This window comes from Sceloporus undulatus, chromosome 2, assembly GCF_019175285.1.
Source record: "Sceloporus undulatus isolate JIND9_A2432 ecotype Alabama chromosome 2, SceUnd_v1.1, whole genome shotgun sequence".
NCBI classification, from domain to species: domain Eukaryota; kingdom Metazoa; phylum Chordata; class Lepidosauria; order Squamata; family Phrynosomatidae; genus Sceloporus; species Sceloporus undulatus.
In genome coordinates, this window is record NC_056523.1 from 331,982,646 (window position 1) to 332,000,669 (window position 18,024).

Sequence of the window (18,024 nt, forward strand, 5' to 3'; positions counted from 1 at the left end):
GGCAGAGACTTCTTTTGGGCAACTCTGGCTCCCTCGGTTTCAGCTGCTTGTCTTCCTGTGTTCACATATATGTCTTTGCACAAACCATCTTGGGCATGCTCTGGAGGCTGAACCTCTCAGACACAGCCTGGCCAAAATCCCACATCATGCATGCACAGTGAACATGTGCACATCAGGGGATGCACCCTGTGCTTGCGCTCTTTCCCCTTCCTGCTGAATTCTGACCTCGTGCAACTGATGGTCGGCCAACAGAGACCCCCAACGCCAAGAGCCAAGTGCTCCAGTCTCTCTTTCATCCCCCATGCATTGGCAGGGGATGTTGTGTGAAGGCGAGGTGAAGGAACATCTCTCACGCTGCCTCCATCTGCCTCTCCTTCAGGCAAAACTCTGTCCCGCTTTGTATCTTTCCTGTCGCTCTTCCTTGTCACAGTCCTGGGCCTGAGGTGGTGGTGGTGGTGGGAGATATGTGTGTGTGTGTGTGTGGGGGGAGAGCATGGAGTGCATGCATGCCTTTTGTAGCCTGAGGAGGAGGGGGAGGCCCTGCGTGGGTGTGAAGTGCTTTGATCCTAAAATTAAATCCGACACAGCAACTAAAACTCTGTTTGATCTGCCAGGGCCAGACACCAAATTAATGCAGAACAGCGGAAGGACAACTTTTAAAAGGACGAGCATTGAACGCTTGATGAACTTCTTGGTGCTAGTGGTGAGTGCTCATTGGCTCCAATTTCTCTTCCCACATTTTTCCCCACAGGACATCAGGGGAACAACCGTGACCCGGTTGAGCGGGGAGGCAGAGTTTTTGAATGACACTTTTGTGAACAAGTTTCATTCTTGCCTTCTGTCATGTGTCTGAGCATCCAAGCAAACACACTGGGCCCCTTCACCTGCAGACTGGCTCCAGGTCAAGAGTGGGGAGAGGAGAGGATGTAAATCACAGCAATTATTTTTTAAAAATATCTTTATTCAAAATGCAGTTCTAAATATATAAAACTTTCACACATTAACTACAATTGTCCATATAATTATCACATAATTCATGTCAATTACTTATCAACATGTCATCTAAACCCCAATCATCTACAAATTATCTCCTGTCCACTCTTTCTACACTATCTATCACCTCTATCACTTCCTCATCTTTAATACTCTTTCTTCTATCGCTTCACATTAAAAAACATTCTAATACCTCCTACCTTTCTATTTGTCTTACACACTTCTTATCTATCCTTCTACCTTCTCTTTCCATCTCTCTTCTCCTTCTATGCTTCCTGCTTTCTCCTTACCTTTCTCCACTTGCTCAAACTTTCATTCACTTCTCAAAACGTCACTTCATAATTCTCTACCATTCATACCTAAGTCACAGCAATTATTGTGTGGTGCAAATGGACACTTGATGGAAACCACTTGGTGGATCCGCTCTAGTTAAGAGGAATCAGGTAACAACAGCTCTTGGCTGGGAGTGATGCCTCAAGCAGCCAGAGAGTGGGGTCACACTGCCCCCCCGACCTTGGACCATCTATACTGCCAGAAGTGGAAGGTGGCATTTTTTGGAGGGACAGGGGACCCTGGAGCTTCAGACCTGGACTTGGCCACCCAAATGTGGCCCAGAACCTGCACTGGGTTCCTTTCTTCCATTCTTCTTCCCTTCCATTCTTTCAATATGAGACCCAAGGTGGCCTACACCATACATTAAAATATAACTAAAACCTGTTTACAATGCAAATATTGGTTTTTTTTTAAATCAAACAAGCTATTCTATTAAAAACACTAGTTTTAAACAGATTTGAAAAAAATAGCAATGAAGATTTTAACACCCCTCCCCCTAGATTTAAAAGAGCCTTTTGCATCAAGTAGTTTTTCTTATCCTGACCCTCGAAGACAGTGTGGCAGTCCTGGTTGTCGGGAGGAGGGAGGTCACCTGGGGAGATTGGCACAGTGGGCAGTGTGTCTCTTTGGGCAGAGAGGCAGCTGCTGTTGACTTTCCCTTTATTTGTGGAGTAGGGAGAGAACCTCTTGCAAACTTGTGCAGGAGACTTCTCCCCATCCTTGCCTTCCTCCTCCTCCTCCCTCTGGGCATTTTGGCTGGGTCACTGATCATTTTGCCCTTTCTCTGCCTGATGGCCCACCTCTGCTGGTCTTTCCAAGGTGTGCCCAGACACCTATTGCCTTATTGCATTGTTAAACAAAACCTGGCACGCAAACAAAAAGATGCTTTTGGGTTTTTTTCTCCCTCCACATGACTCATTCTTTTCAGGTTGTAAAAGCACAGGAGAGCGCTGTAAAAGTGTCATTTTTGCCAAACGGTTTATTTCAGCTTGGCAAATGGGATACTTTTATGACACTTTTATGACCCCTGGAAGAATGAAAGAGAACAACTTCAAGTGGGGAGGGGGGGAAATGCGCACCTTTTTGTTTGCCTGCTGGGTTTGTTTAATAATGCGATAAGGCTCCTAGAGTTTTGCTGGGCTGATCACTGGGCACCACATCTGCCCCCCACCTACTCTCTTCCCTCTGACCGGGCATCTCCCTTCTTGGCAGATCTTTGTGTTTTTGGCTGCCTTGTGCCTGATCCTGGCCCTCGGCCACAGCATCTGGGAGTACCACAAGGGCTACTACTTCCAGGTGTACATGCCCTGGGCGGACGAAGTCCACTCCTCCTTCTTCTCTGCCTTCCTCATCTTCTGGTCCTATGTCATCATCCTCAACACCTTGGTGCCCATCTCCCTGTATGTCAGGTAAGGGACAGAGTGCCCACGATCCCTGGCCCAGCCCCCAAATGCCTCTTGTGAGGATGCCGGTTACAAAACAAGAGGCTATTGAATGCACAGCTTGCAGGAGACTTGGGGTTGGGGCAGCTTTTTAAACAGTGATTGGATGGCTATCTCTTTAGCTTTAGCTGTGGATTCCTGCATAGTTGCAGGGGGTTGGACTAGTTGCCCCTTGGGGTCCCTGCCAACTCTGTCCCTTAGGGACATTCTTACTCTCCTTGCCCCTGAAAGCTCCATGCCCTGTTTTGTATGGAATTCGCTTGCTAGTCATCCACCTGTCATGCAATTGCCAAGGAGTCCCAAGCGACTGTGTCTGATATCTCTGTTGCCAACAAGGAGTCAGGCAATATGATTTTAACCCCTAGCCAGAGTCCTGCTGCTGTTGGCAGCATGTGCTGCTCTTTCACTACTGCCCTCCACATATTCTCATGCAGATCCCATTCTTATGCCTATCCTTGGCTGCTCTGGTCACTCTTGACCTGAGGTGAGAGTAGTCCGGCAACCCTCCTGTTCTCAGGGTTGAGTAATTCCAAACACTGGAAGCCAGGGGAATGTGCAACATGTCCACATGGGAGGTGTGTGCAGAAATTCACCACAGCACCACTGCTTGCATCAGCTGGGTCCCTCCTCTGTGGCCGAGTTAGTGTCAGGGTTCATTCACGCAATCCCAGCAGGCTGCTTGTGACCTTGGGATATGGAGAGAGCTACACAGGTCCCTTCCAGTCTTGCATCCCATGATATTGGAGGGGACAGCCACATCATGAACATCGCTTGAACCAGAATCTTTCCCAGCTTCCTTGCACATACATCTCTAGCAATGGAGCAGTTACATTCCACATCCCATATGTGGGTTGCACAGCCCTTCCTAGGGGAGTCATTTTGTAGGGTCAAGCAACCCATAGTGGCAGTTCTCCTTCTTGGAGTGGGGTGGTGGTCTCATCTCATTTTGTTTCCCTGATTCCGCTTTTCCTGTAAGTAGAAGGGAGTTGCATGCAGGAGTTTCTCCATATAAAAACTCCTTGCCACATGCCTTCACCTTGTCCCCTTCCTCTCTCATTCAGCGTGGAGATCATCCGCCTGGGCAACAGCTTCTACATTGATTGGGACCGCAAGATGTACTACAGCCCCAGTGACATGCCTGCCCAGGCCAGGACCACCACTCTCAATGAGGAACTGGGGCAGATCAAGTACATCTTCTCAGACAAAACAGGCACCCTCACCCAAAACATCATGGTCTTCAACAAGTGCTGCATCAATGGGACCTCCTATGGTGAGGACTGAGGATGTGGGTGGGACCCTTTTGTTGCTGCCAGGGCTATACCCACATGGCAGGAGATGGATCTGAATGGAGACGCATCTCCCAAATAAAAAGTGCTCCACCCTCATTAAATTTTCCTTGAGATCTCGCATTCCTACCATTGCAGTAACTTTGAATCTTAGAATTCAAAGATATTGCCATGTTAGGCAGTAAAATGCCGTGGGATCTTGTGGCACCTTTGGGACTCACTGAAAGAAAGATGTTGGCAGCAGGACTTTTCCTAGACTTCAGCCAACTTCCAAAACATGCATTTGAGGAAGCAGGCTGAAGTGGAAGAAAAGCTGATGCTACCAGTGTTTTTCCTCTACTTACTCTCAAAGGTGCTATGAGATCCTTTTATATTCAAATCTTAGAGGAGCATTTAGAAATAGAGTTTAAGCACCCAAAGGAAAATGACCCAGGGGATGCAAACACAGCAAATAGTAGAGATTTTCTGGATATGAATGGTGTCTACAGACCTTATCAAACTGAGGTTATTGGAGCTAAGATCAGGGGTGAGTGCGGGTCGAATGATTCGAATTGATGTTATAGCGTGGCTGTTTTATCACACCTGATTGCTGTTCCGTTGCCCTTCTGAACTGAGGGGGAATCGAATCCAAGGAAGTCACGTGATGCAGATTCAGGCAAAGCGGAGAGTGCAAATTGTATTTCCACACCTTTGCATACCATGGGGATTCAACAATTCGAATTGGGACCATTGCACATGCTCAGTGGGGCTCTGGATGCATCCTGAACCTTTGCACTTCCGGGGTGAAGAAGGGAGCCTGGCTCCACTTTCACGGGAATGACAGCTTCCCTTTTCTTCCTTCCTTCTATTTTCCCATCCCTGGCATCCAAATTCAAAGGGTCCTCTGTGTCAGAGCCCCCTTCCATTTCATCCACATCTATGTCTATCCTCTTGTCATTCCCCTCATCTATTTCAGCAATATATATCTATATGTATCCTCTTGTCACATCATCCCCTGCATCCTCCTATACCCCGATCTGCTCCCTTCTTTCACCCTGACACCTAACCCATCATCCCCTGACTGCTCCTGCATCCCCATCTTGCCCCCTCTGCCACCTAATCCATCATCCCCTGCCCCCAGCAACTATCCCATCACCCCCTGACAGATGTGTGTGTGTGTGTGTGTGTGTGTGTATGTATGTGTATGTGTATGTATGAAATAGATGAGGAGAATGACAAGAGGATAGATGTAGATATATATAGCTGAAATATGTGTGTGTGTGTGTGAGAGAGAGAGAGAGAGAGAGGCAGGGAGGGAGAGAGCGCTGGCTGGCCAGGCCCCTCTGGAGAAGTTGCATTGGGGATGGAGAGGGAAGCAGAGAGAGAGTTCCAATGGAGCGATGATCACTCCCAGCCCCGGTTGCCCTGAAGGCGGAAAGGGCCACCGGAAGCAAATGGGGCAAATTGCAGCAGGGCATCATGGGAGATTTGCAACCCGGGGGTCTTGCGATGGTGTTCAGGAGCACAAGCAGATTGGAATTCTACACCAGACCAATCTGCAGTGAGTTCGAACTGACCATCAATGCGAATCCCATGAATCCACTTATTTAGCGAACTCGCCAAAATGAGGAACCAGCTGGGTTCTGTTTGGAAGCCCCGCAGAACCACCACGGAAGGGGGCCCCATTGAAAGCAACCAGGTGTGAAAATACATGAATGTAATGAGGTGAATACGCATCACTCAATTCGAACTCACCCTAGTTCTGAGCTCTAAAACCCCGGTGTGATAAGGTCCTAGCTCTCTGCAATACTAGAAATCTAAAGACTTTGGAAGGAAAATTTCATTGGGGGGGGGGCACAGAATTTTTATGGGAGGACAACAGCCTTATTCTGCCTTCTCCTGTAAATATGAACAAGAGAGAGAAAGACCAAACCAACCATCTCCATTTTGGTCCCCCCCCCCCCCCACACACTGATTATTCCAAATTATTGCCACAGTGCCTCTGTCTTAACTGCCATCACTCTTAAAATGCTTAAGGCTCTTAAGCAGCCTTCTCTAGCCCTCCCCTTTCAGATAGTTTAGCCATGCCGGCATCAGTGGTCATCCTGGCCAGGGCTGATGTGCATTGCAATCCAGCACATTTGCAAGGCTCTAGGATGGAGACCCAAGGCCTGTAGGGAAGGCTTTGTAACATGATGAAGGAAAAGCCCAAATTGACTGCTACTTCACCCTAAGGTTGACCAGGCTTGGTAGACAACAGGCATAGAGGAAAAGGAGAGCCTCACAGATACCACGGTGGTGCTTCTGCTTTCTTGCTGGTACAGATTAACACACAATCACTCTTCTGCAGATCGTAACCAAATGTGTCTTGTTGTTGATTCAACACTCAGTTCTGCTTCTAACCCTCAGGGGACGTCTTAGACTCCAAGGGACAAAGGGTGGAGATCAGTGAGGTGAGGACGGCAAAGTCATTGTTTCTGCAGCATGGATGTCATATATGTTTTTATTATTTTACTTCCACAAAAATAACAGTGCACAACAATAAACATAAATACACCTCCATATTCCAAAAATAAAGATTGTTTTCCAATCCTCTGCATAAGATATAATCAGTTTTTCAGCACAGTCTAAGCAGGGATTTAATGAATAATGTAAAATGTAAAATTAGCAGCTAAGGTGAAACAAGGAGGGATGTTGAGATATGGTGGCCTTTCATTGCTTTTGTAAACAATGCGCCTGATAGCCAAGGCCACTGGTGTTTCAGCATAAATGCTAGGAAGATCTGTTGCAGGAATTTTGATCATTTACATTTTGAGAAATGAATGTTCAGGATTATCTGAATCAGTTAGAAGGGGAGAAAAGGGTGGGAGGAGTATTTGGATGTTGACATATTTTACATGGTAACATGGAGGCTGTCTGCATGGAAGAAAAGTTCCTGCCCCAGGCCAAAACGGGCTGAACACAGATTCAATTCGCACTCTCGGGGGATTCTCCGGAGTAAAAAAATCCCCTTTTGCTCTGGATCAGGATGGAAACTCAGTCTAGAGAATCCCCTGGGTGTGCAGACTGTGGAGTTTATCAGACGCGAGTTTTTGGCGATTTTTCCTGCCTACTGCACAATGTTAGCGTCACCAATGTTGCGCAATAACGCGAAAGCACGACGTTCTTCCAGACGCCATTTATTTCTATGGGAGCCCGTTGCGCAGTGCTCCCGTAGTTTTAGCGTCATTCCTCTCCTTTTTGGGCATTGCGGGCAAAAGTGGAAGCCAGGCCTACGTCTCCCATTATCCTTGTGAATGTGTTGTGAAATGGTTTGGTGTGGTAGGCAGCAGTGCAATGCAACGCGAAAGTTACTGATTGCAAAGTTCCCATGATGCTGGGCTGCTTTTTCACCCCATTCCCTTCCGGTGGCCTTCCTTTTTTAGGACAACCCCAGGGGAGGGGGAGAGGGGGGGTTGCTCTATCCTGCATGAACACCTAGGAGGCTGCCAATGTAAGGGACCCCCAGGGGTCATCCATTCCAGCCCCATTCTTGCGCCCCACATGAACTCCGCAGAGGCTAGGACTTGAGGGGGCCCCTTGGGGTCATCCATTTCAGCCCCATTCCTCTGTCCTGCATGGACACTTAGGAGGCTGCAAATGGGCACTTAGGTAGAAAAAAAATGCAATGATTAGATATCGGGGACCCTAAGGAGACTACATGTGAAAGGCTCTCGCGTCCGACTACAAGTTGAACATGATGAAGTCAACCGTGTGATGCAGCAGCTAACTGGCAAGCACTTCTAGGCTGCATCAGTAAAAGTATAGTGTCTTAAACCAAGAGAAGTAACTAGTTGTCACTCTGTTCTGTTTGGTAGCCCATCTGGAATTGTGTCCCGTTCTGGGCCCACCACAATTCAAAAAGGACATTGAGAAAACTGACAGTGTGTCCAAAAGGAGGGAGACTCAAAATGGTGAAGGGTCTGGAAACCATTGAAGCCTCTGAGGAATGCCTTAGGGGCTGGGGATTGTTAGCTTGAGATGAGAAGGTTAAGAGATGGATATGATAGCCCTGTTACATACTGAAGGGAGTCCTTTGAGGATGGAGCAAGCTTGTTTTGCTCGCTCAGAGACTAGAACACGGAACAATGGATGGAAGCTACTAGGTAAAAGTAGAGGATTCCGCCGTCAACATTAGGAGGGTAACTTCCTAAGGCAGGGCCGTTTACAGTGAAGGCCACACTTCTTTGGAGGAGAGGGTGGATCGTTGTTTGAGACAGGAGGCTGGATGTCAAAGATTGATGCTTTATTTAGATTTCCTGCATGGCAGGAATGGGTTGGGGAATGGATGTCCCTTGGAGTCTCATCCACCTCTACAATTTATGCTTCTATGATTCTAAAGCCATCTCTATCCAGGCATCAGCTCCTGGGGGCTTGAGAGACATAGTGCCCCATATGGCCCGGTCCGTAGGGCTGGGCGTGGTATGCGAATCAGCCCAGGCCCCTTGCCAAAAGCAAGCCTACCTGGTCAAAGAGGCTCTTCCCAGCACAGGCAAGGAGGTATAGACCTGTTGTCAGAGGGTGATGAAAACCACTCGGCGTACTACCCGTCTGCAAGGAAGGAAGAAAAGAAAAGAGAGGAAGGAAGGCAGGAAAGAGGAAGGAAGGGAATTTCCTCTCTTCCCAAACTGCCCTTCATTGGCTATTTCTGAGGTTCACAGATTTATGAGCTGGGCTCATTGTAGGAAATCCACCTCTGGGGATTCCTAGCACATTTATTATTTATGCATTTGATGTAGTGAAATTGTTTAAATGCTGCATTTTCCCCAGGCCAGGACCCAAGGAAGCTGCCATAACAACAAAATAAAAAACATTCACAAACACAAAATTAAAACGAAATATTAAAAAACACCAACCTTAAACCGCTATAAAACTGAATTAAAGATTGGGAGCGCCTACTCATCCTGTAAAAGAATGGCCCTAGGACCCTGTGAAGCCAGAGTAACCAGGCCGTCCTCCTTTTCCAGGACATGTCCTGCCTTTCACTTTATGTCAGAAGAATTCCAAAACGTCTCCGTTTTCAGCACGACTAAGAAGTAGGAGTAATATTTGTATATTGGTTGTTTTTTAGGCTTTTTTAGTTTGGTCACACCCTTACATTTTCTGACTCCTTTACATGTAGAGCCCTGTCTCCTTTGCAGTTAGGACATCTGGAACTCTGGTGGACAATCCCCCACAGTTGTATTTTATGTCCTCTTGCACTCCCTCCAAAACTCTGAATTTTTAAGAAAAATGTTAATGTTAATTTTTTTACCGACTTGATGATTTTTTTTTTTAATTGCCAAACTTTGGGGGGTCTAGGGCATCTAAGCCCAAGAGAGCCTCTTCTTTCCTTTCCTTTCCTTCTTCTTTTTTTTCCAAGACATGATTGAAGTTAAGAAAAAATGGGGGCCGCCTCACCAGGATTGGGGGTGTGCCCTCCAAGTTCCCCAGGGAGCCACTCCAGATATTTGCCCACCCTTGTTCAAAGGTTTTGTTTTTCCTGATTTGCTACCAGTGTTGTGTCTAAACCTATGGGATTTTTTCATTTCAGGGTACGGTCTCCTTTTTAAACGGGCAAGGTTGCCTTGACTAGGGCATATACATCAATGCCCAGCAGTGAATGACTTCTTTCAAAAAATGTGCATACCTAGGCTAAGGACCCGCATGCATCTCCATCTGATTTGCTCTCTTCCTAATCAACCTCCTTGCTGCCTCTCCCACATTTTAGCAACCTCTGGGGGTAATTCGAGCCGAAGCCCGGACGGCGGCCGCAGCCGCCCGCCCATCCTAAGAGAGCTGCTTGCCAGCTGGGCAACGGGGGCATTCGGGTCAAGGAGGGCATTCGGGCTGGACAGAACGAGGAACCCCACCCAGGGACCCCTTCTGAGCTTTGTGGCCTGATTTCCTGGCATCACACCCAGGCTGGCCTTGTTTAGGAAATCTGCCAGATTGGAATCGAGATATTATAATAGGGAAGAAAGAGAGCTGAGGCGGGCAGTGGCATCACTAACTGGGGTGCAGATCACACCAGTGAAAACCCAAAGGGAGGTGTTGTCCAGCGGGTTGGGGTTAGGGTGGTTAGTACACCCGGAGGGACTGGCACATCTTGCTGGGCAAGGAGAAAGGCCATCACGTCTCTTTCTTGCTGCCCAGGCAGCCATGCCGGAGTCCCAACGGACATCAGGGGCCAAGGCAGTGGTGGAGCTTGGGGGAGGCCCGTCCCTTCAATTTGGCCCTCTAGTGTGGCTGCCAGCCCATGCCAGAGCCTCTACACGAGCTCCGCGTAACGACCGTCTGTCTATCCTATCATATCTGTCTGTTGTCCGTCCATCCATCCATCTTTTTATTTCATATAATTTATTTATTAATAAATACATAAATTCTGTATATGCTCTATCAATAATCTATCGATCTATCTATCTATCTATCTATTTAATCTACTATCCTCTATTGCTATCTATCTATCTCTCCCTTTTTGATTTAATGTATCTATTTAATAAAATAAATACTTAAAATCTAAATCTATCTTGTTCTATTACAGATCAGCCATGTAAGGCCGCATGGAGGTGGAGTTGGGGCCATGGCAGGTCCATACAGTGCCAACCCCGACTCCGCCACACCAGGACGCCTGATGCGCTGCACACCATACCACATGGCACACGGGGTCAAGGTGCTCTTCTGCGCGCTGCTTCTACATGACGCAGCTCCAACAAGGAATGCTAAAAAAACGAGTCATGGCCACTTTCCGGGGAACAACAAAGAGCCCCTTTTTGCGTGTCCTTTTTGCACCGCGGAAAAAAGCAGATTGGGGCATGTGGTTGCCTGTTTGGCCCCAATCAGGCAGAGAGAGATGCTGAAGTCTGGCCCCTTAGGGGGACGTCTTTACAGCCCCCCTGCATTCTCCATCATCCATTCTATTGCATCATCCATCCATCCTTTTTATTTCAATTATTTATTATTTAATGAATTAAATAGTAAATCTATCTCTCTAGCAACATTGTATAATCTGAATGACCTCTTCTTCTCTCTATCCATCTTTTATTTCATTTATGTACTTATTTAATAAACAAACAAATACATCTATCCATTATCTACATATCTATAAGTAACATAAATATTTTAATAAACGGAAATAAATTAAACCTATCATTTATCTATCATATATATGGTTTCATGTAATTTATTTATCTTAATGAAAATAAATAAAATAAATCTATTCTTCCAACTCTATGCTTCTATCTATCTTTCTATCAATATATTTTATTTCATTTATGTATTAATAAAAACTAAATATATAGAGATCGATCTCTTTCTCTCGCTCTATCTCTCTCTCTTTTTCACCTTATCTATCTATCTGTCTATCTATCTATCTCCTCTGCTTGCCAGGTGGGTGATGAAGAGCAGAAGAGAAAAATATTATTTTTAAAATATTACGTCGAAGCATATAGGAAAGATTATTTTAATAAACAGATTAAACAATCTCTTTGGGGGGGGGAGTTTTAAACCACATGTAGTAAAACAGTAGTCGGAGCAGCTTCCCTTGGACCATTTAAGACATGCATAATAAAATAATTTGGCTACCCACAGTGAAGGTTTTAACCAGGCAGCCTCTTTTCGGATGTGTTCCTACATTTCACTCGTCTGTCGAAGAGGGAATTCCAAATGACCTCCATTTGAGCAGGACGAAAAAGTATTAATTTACAAAAATTTATATGCGTTTTTTTTTTAGTTTTATTTGGTAAATTGCCCTATGCTTTCTTGACCCATCTAAAATTTTGTGGTACCATTGTCATCCTTGTGTTTTGAGGGACACCCTGGATGGCCTGATGGTGCCACACCAGGTGTACGCCGGTTCTGCTCAGCACTCCGGAGGTCACTGCCCTCCCTGTACCCCTACCCACTCACCCTCCCAGGGACAGGACCCTACCTGGGCAGAAGAAAAGCCGGGAAAGAAGAAGCCATACAGAAGTGGACCGCGTGAAGGTGAAGTTCTTGTAGAAGAAGAGTCGGCCGAAGGAAACCTTGCAACATACGGAGGGCAGCCCAGCGGCCCGTGGAACTTAGAAATCAACCGCTGGATAGGTAGCGGGAAACTGCTGCAAAGGAAGAAAGAAGTAACTGGAGAGCCACCGCTGCATTTCCCTATGGCCACTGATGCCAACACCATGTGGGGCAGCTGGAAGGACAGGGCAAAAAGGGAGACCACAGGGTTACAAGGCTCTTGCCCACCTCTGACAACATTTTGCAAAAGAGGGGGGCATGGGAAAGATGCCACAGTGGGGCCTGGAACAGTGTGGCCCTTCCCACCCCTCTCTTCTCCCACCTGGGACTCCTTCCATCTTGCAGACCTGCCGACCAGTGGTGTCACTTGGGGGTGTAAGGGGTGGGTTTACAACCCTCCTCCATGGGTCTGTGTCCCCTTTCTGACCCTCTTCTCTTCTCTTCTCCACCTGGCTCTCTCTTCCCCCTGAGACCTGAAAAACTTTACCGGCTACTGCCTAAGTCTTGACAGAGTAGCCCTTATCATCTGAGTTGTGAACTGGGGGTTCTGCCCTGGGGATTCGAATTTACGTGTATTTCGCAAACAATACCATATACAGCATCGAATGGCCCAATCCGCACTCACGCGAAGCGCTAGCTGCCGAAATGACTGCGTACTGCTCCTCTTTTTGGACGCGTGTTGGCCAGTGCGCTTGATAAAGGATTGGCGATCTATCCTGGATTGGGATCTTTTCGGATCTCAGTGCGGAATGGGTTTCTGGGTGACTACCCAGTCCTGAATTCCATCGCAAGACCCAACGATTCCAATTTTTACTTCCGGTGTGTCTTCCTATTGCCGGTTCCAGGGCGCGGGGGGGGGGCAGGTTCCAGCGGAACCTACTACCTAATCGTCTTGAGGAGGCATACTTGCTGCATCCAGGCAGGGAAAGAGGCGCGGGGGCGCTGGATCGCGGGGTCAGCAGCACTCTCCTCTCATCCGGCTTGAGAGGCATCCCTGGCTGCATCACAGTCACGGGAAGAGGCGGCGGGGGCGCTTGACATCGCGGGGGGTTACAGCGCTCCTCCTCCTCCTCCCAGCTTGAGAGGCATCCCTGCTGCTCCCAGGCAGGGAAGAGGGCGGGGGGCCCCTGGAATCGCGGTTCTAGCAGCCTCTCCTCTCCTCCCTCCCGGCTGGGAGCCGCATAGGTGCCTCTCAAGCTCGGGAGGCGGAGGAGGAGGCCGTTTGGACCGTGCGGCGATCGCCGCGAGTCTAGTGGCCCTGCGCCTGTTCCTGCGGGATGCAGGCCCAGGTGGATCCCAAGCCGGGAGGAGGAGGAGGAACTCTTAATCAAAGCATCCCCCATTTATTAGATGGGCCATTCCCGCCTTCTGTGACAGCCGTCTGGGAACTTGATCCTCCCCCCCCCCAGAGACATATCACACACTTCACACACACACACACGTAACCGGGCTATCGCTAATTTGTTCAAGGGAAGGTCATGGTAACATTAAAACCAGCAGGAATTGTAGAGAGGAAACAGTTAATGGCACGTTTGTATCGCGATTTGTTCATGTGCATGAGCTGGCTCTCCACTGTTTTCCCGGTCTGTCATGACGGGACCTCCCCTTTTCCCCCGGAAAGCGTTTTAGGTCGCACACCATGCAGTGCACCACTAGCATGTGCGCGGCGGCTGATACGAACCGGCCAATCCTCATGTTGAGCACGGATGACAAAAAAATTCCTGCACTGAAATGCACTTCGCGCGAATGCAGGATTGGCCAATTTGAATCCTGCCAATCGGAAGGGACTACCCCGGTATGACAGTACAGAAGTACCTTTGCGGAACAACGCGAATTCAATCGCCCAGTGCAGAAAGAAGACCCCCCGTTCCACACTCATTGATAAGGGCTCGTGTCACACTGAAGCTGGAGGCAAGCTTCCTTTCTGATCTCAGAGACTGCATGGATACAATCTACAGGACAAGAAGATTCCACATCAAACTTAGGAGGAAAGGACTGAGTGCTCTCCCTCCATAACGTCATCTTTAAGCCATTGAGGGCGAGAACAGGCTGGCCACCATCATCAGAGGCTAGCCTGAAGCTCAGTGTATCTTAATGGTCTTATCCATAATTGCTAATGTTTCTTAGTTTTTTTTATATCTATGCAGATTTTTTTTTTATTGTACTTTTTATACTTTCTTGTCCCACCGCTTATGATCTATTTGGCATAGCGGGTTCTAAATAAAACGTATTATTATTATATTATTATTATTATTATTATTATTATTAGGAACCTCCTGACAGTAAGAGCTATTCAACATGGCACCCATTGGGTTTATCAGACACGGGGGAACTGGAACGAATTAATCGATGGCAATCTGAGCAACTCATTGGGGTTAATTGTTATTGTGTGATAACCACTACACACACCATTGGGCAATCAGAAGTCAGTCCAAATGCAATCATGCGTTCAGTTATTGTGTGATGACTGCCACAACGACTTTTCAGGCAATGCATGCTATTTTCGGGCAATGGGGAGGCAAGTTCGAATTGCAATGAACATTCACGTAATTGTGCCAAAAACTTTGCAACTTTAGTGAATGCATTCTGGACCCCCTTCCTTTTCATTCGAATTTAAGAGAAATTCCTCCTGTTTGATAAACTCAGAGTGTAGTGGAGTCTCCTTTGGAGAGGTCTTTACACGAGGTGGATGTCATCTGTCGGGGATGCTTGCTTGCTGAGAGTTCCTGCATGGAGGGGGTTTGGCGCTTGATGGCCCTTGTTGGTCTCTTCCCAATTCTATGACTTGTCGGAAACTTGCCCCCATGGCAGGCAGTCCCAGCCCCGCTTTTTGAGGCAGCAATTTGGGCAGTGATCACAACCTGAGAATGTGCGGAACCCAAAGCGTTGCTCTGTGGGAACACATGCCTATACTGAGCCCCGCCAGGACGGCCATGTGGCAACCCTCAAGGATGTGGTGGTGCTAAGAAAACGCACAGGCAGGGGCGCTAGGCAGAGCAACAATGGCGTCCCAGAAGGCCCACAGCGGCCATTTGGTTGCAGCCACTGACACGGCCTCTCAGCCTTGACTACTGTGGTCCACTGTGGAGACCCGCTCCTTGACTGCCATGTGGCTGCGTTTGGAAAAATATTTTGGCCCACTATAAGTGGAAAACAGTTGAGCTTTGAAAACTTGGGCACAGGGTGGCTGGGATTCAAATCTGACTTTGCCATGGAACACCTTGTGTGCCTTGGGCAAGTCAACACTCTCAGCTCATCGGGTGACAATTATTAAAACTTCCACTCTGAAGAAACATGCCCAGACCTTCCCTGATAGGTTTGGTCGTCTAATAAGTAGAAAGGGCTCTTTAAGGCACACAGCAACAACACCTTTCCTAGTCCTTTGACACGGGGATCCTTGAGCTGCTTCTTGGCCTGGTGTGTGTGATGGCGTGACTGATGCTTGTGCTGGTTTCATGTGGAGGTGCCCCTGTGTTTGAGGGTCAGAGGAGAGAGGAGAGAGGTTCTGGGCTATTGTTGGTATTGACTCAACAAATGGCTCCTTTTCATCCTGGCGAAGTGACAAGTGGGGTTCCCACAGGGCTCTGTCCTGGGCCCAAGGCTATTCAACCTCTTTATCGTGACTTGGATGACAGAATTGGGGGCCCCTGCTTATAAAATTTGCAGATGACACCACTAGGAGGAGGAATAGGACGCTCCCAGAGGGGGGGACAAGATTGAAATTCCAAAATGCCTGAAATAGATTAGAAAGCTGGGCCAAAACTAACAAAATGAATTTCAACACGAGCACGTAAGGCACTTATGGGCGGGGAAAAAAACAACATGCACCGATATCGATGGGGGACGACATGGCTGCTGACATGAGACTACATTGAAAGCGATTAAGGACGTCCACGTAGACCACAAGTGACCATGAGTCAACAGTGCACTGCGCAGCTAACAAGGGCCCACTGCAATTTTCGGCTGCATCAATAGACGTATAGTGTCTAGATCCAAGGGAAAGTAATAGTGCCACTATTATTCTGCTCGGGTCAAGGCCCCCACCTGGCATATTGTGTCCAGTTCTGGGCACCAAATTAAAAAAAGGACATGAGAAACTGGAGAGTGTCCAAAGGGAGAGCGACTAAAATGGTGACGGGTCTGGAAAACCATGCCCCTATGAGGAAGGAACGACTTAGGGACAGATGGGGATGTTTACCTGGAGAAGAGAAGGTTAAGAGGTGTATGATAGCCCTCTGTTTAAATCTTTGACAGGATGTCACATTGACGGAGGGAGGCAAGCTGTTTCTGCTCAGAGAATAGGACATGGAGACAGCAATGATTGCAAGCTCCAGGAAAAAGAGATTCCAGACTCAACATTAGGCGGGGTACCGAGCATTTGATTTGTAGGCCTGACAAGATTGTTCTCGAGAGGTGTGTGTCTCCCGGTGCAAAAGATAGTGATGTGACAGAGAGGCTGGAACGAGCTGGTCAAGCCTACTGCCCAATACCCCTTTCCTTTGGTCCACGTGGGAACCAACGATACTGCACGGGACACAGCCTTCAAGAACATTCCCCCCCCCCCCAAAATGTATTACGGGCGCTTGGTAGGAAGGCTGATCTGAAAGAAGGCGCACCAGGTTGTCATCTCGTCTCTTCTGCCAGTCGAAGGGACGTCCAGGAAGGCGGAGAGGAAAATAGCGGATGTGAACAACTGGCTCCGCAGGATGGTGCCGCCCAGAACGGTTTGGCTTTCTCGATTCATGGGCTCGTTTCCAGAGGAGGGAATTCTTGCAACAGACGGTTTGCATCTCCACGCCAGTGGAAGAATGTCTTTGCCACACGTCTCACGAACTATCAGGAGAGCTTTTTAAAACTGAGTAGTTCCGCGGGGAAGGGAGAACAAACATAAGGATAGGCTGAAAGGGGATGGCGAAAATATTCCAAAACAGACCTCGCGGTAACAAGCCAAAAAAAGTTGCAGGACACAACAGTGGGAGGCAAATACACTTGCACCGCAACAAATCAATGGGACCTGTGGTCTGCGATGCCTTACACTAATGCACAGAGCATCGGGAACTAAGCACGATGAACTTGAACTCCTGGTACAGCACAGCAAATATGTATAAGGCCTCATGAAACCGGTGGGACGAGTCTCATGATTGGAATGTGGAAATAGCGGGGTATAACCTTTTTAGAGACATAGGCCAAACGGAAGAGGAGGAATATCACTATATGTCAGAGATATTTACACCAGTGAAGAGATCCAGGAACTTGATCATGGAAGCAGTGGAGAGCTCTTGATAAGAATCAAAGGGGGAGGGAAACAACAAGGATGTTCTTGTGGGAGTCTACTACAGACTTCCAAGTCAGACGGAGGAAATTGGATGATTTGCTTTCAGAACAGATGAAAACAGTCAGACAAGAGAGATGCTCGTAGTGTGCTGGGCGACTTCAAACTAACCTGATATTTGCTGGACGTCAAACTCAGGCAAAAATCCACAATGTCTAACAAAAATCCTCCTTCCTGGAGGGCTATTTCAGGTCCAAAAGTGAAAGAGTCAACAGGGGCTCAGTATTTTGGACTGATCTAACCACACAAGGAGATTGGTTACTGGGGTGCAAGTTGTGGGATCCTTTAGGGGAAGCGACCATGTTCTCCTGGAGTTTGTAATACCAGTGGACACGGAGAAGCCCAGGCAGAGTCAGTACACGCATCCTAGACTTTAGGAGGAGCGCGGATTCAGTAAACTTAGAGAAGTATTGCGGGTGATTCCCTTGCTTCAGAAATACTAAAAGGGAAGGGAGTCAGGCTTGAGGGAGTTCTAAAAAGACAGATACTGAAGGCACAATTTCAAACCGTTCCTAGTGAGAAAGAAAACGGGAGGTTTGTCTTCAAGAAACAGGCTGGATGACTAAGGAACTCTCAAACGAGATGCGTTTGAAAACGTAAACCTGTCTAAGCATGAACAAGGGGAGAAAATACAAAA

The 18,024-nt window shown here is 47.7% G+C and overlaps 1 protein-coding gene across 7 annotated transcripts in view; it reads left to right on the forward strand.

The window, feature by feature from the left end:
- The window catches only part of LOC121922184 (phospholipid-transporting ATPase ID-like), a 136,162-nt gene that overhangs the window by 61,031 nt on the left and 57,107 nt on the right, over positions 1 to 18,024 (forward strand). For all 7 annotated transcript variants that reach the window (XM_042451274.1, XM_042451271.1, XM_042451272.1 and 4 more), the window contains 4 exons: positions 615 to 703; positions 2,539 to 2,735; positions 3,830 to 4,038; positions 6,443 to 6,486. In XM_042451274.1, the coding sequence (XP_042307208.1) occupies positions 615 to 703; positions 2,539 to 2,735; positions 3,830 to 4,038; positions 6,443 to 6,486 (539 nt within the window). The remainder of the gene's footprint in view (positions 1 to 614; positions 704 to 2,538; positions 2,736 to 3,829; positions 4,039 to 6,442; positions 6,487 to 18,024) is intronic.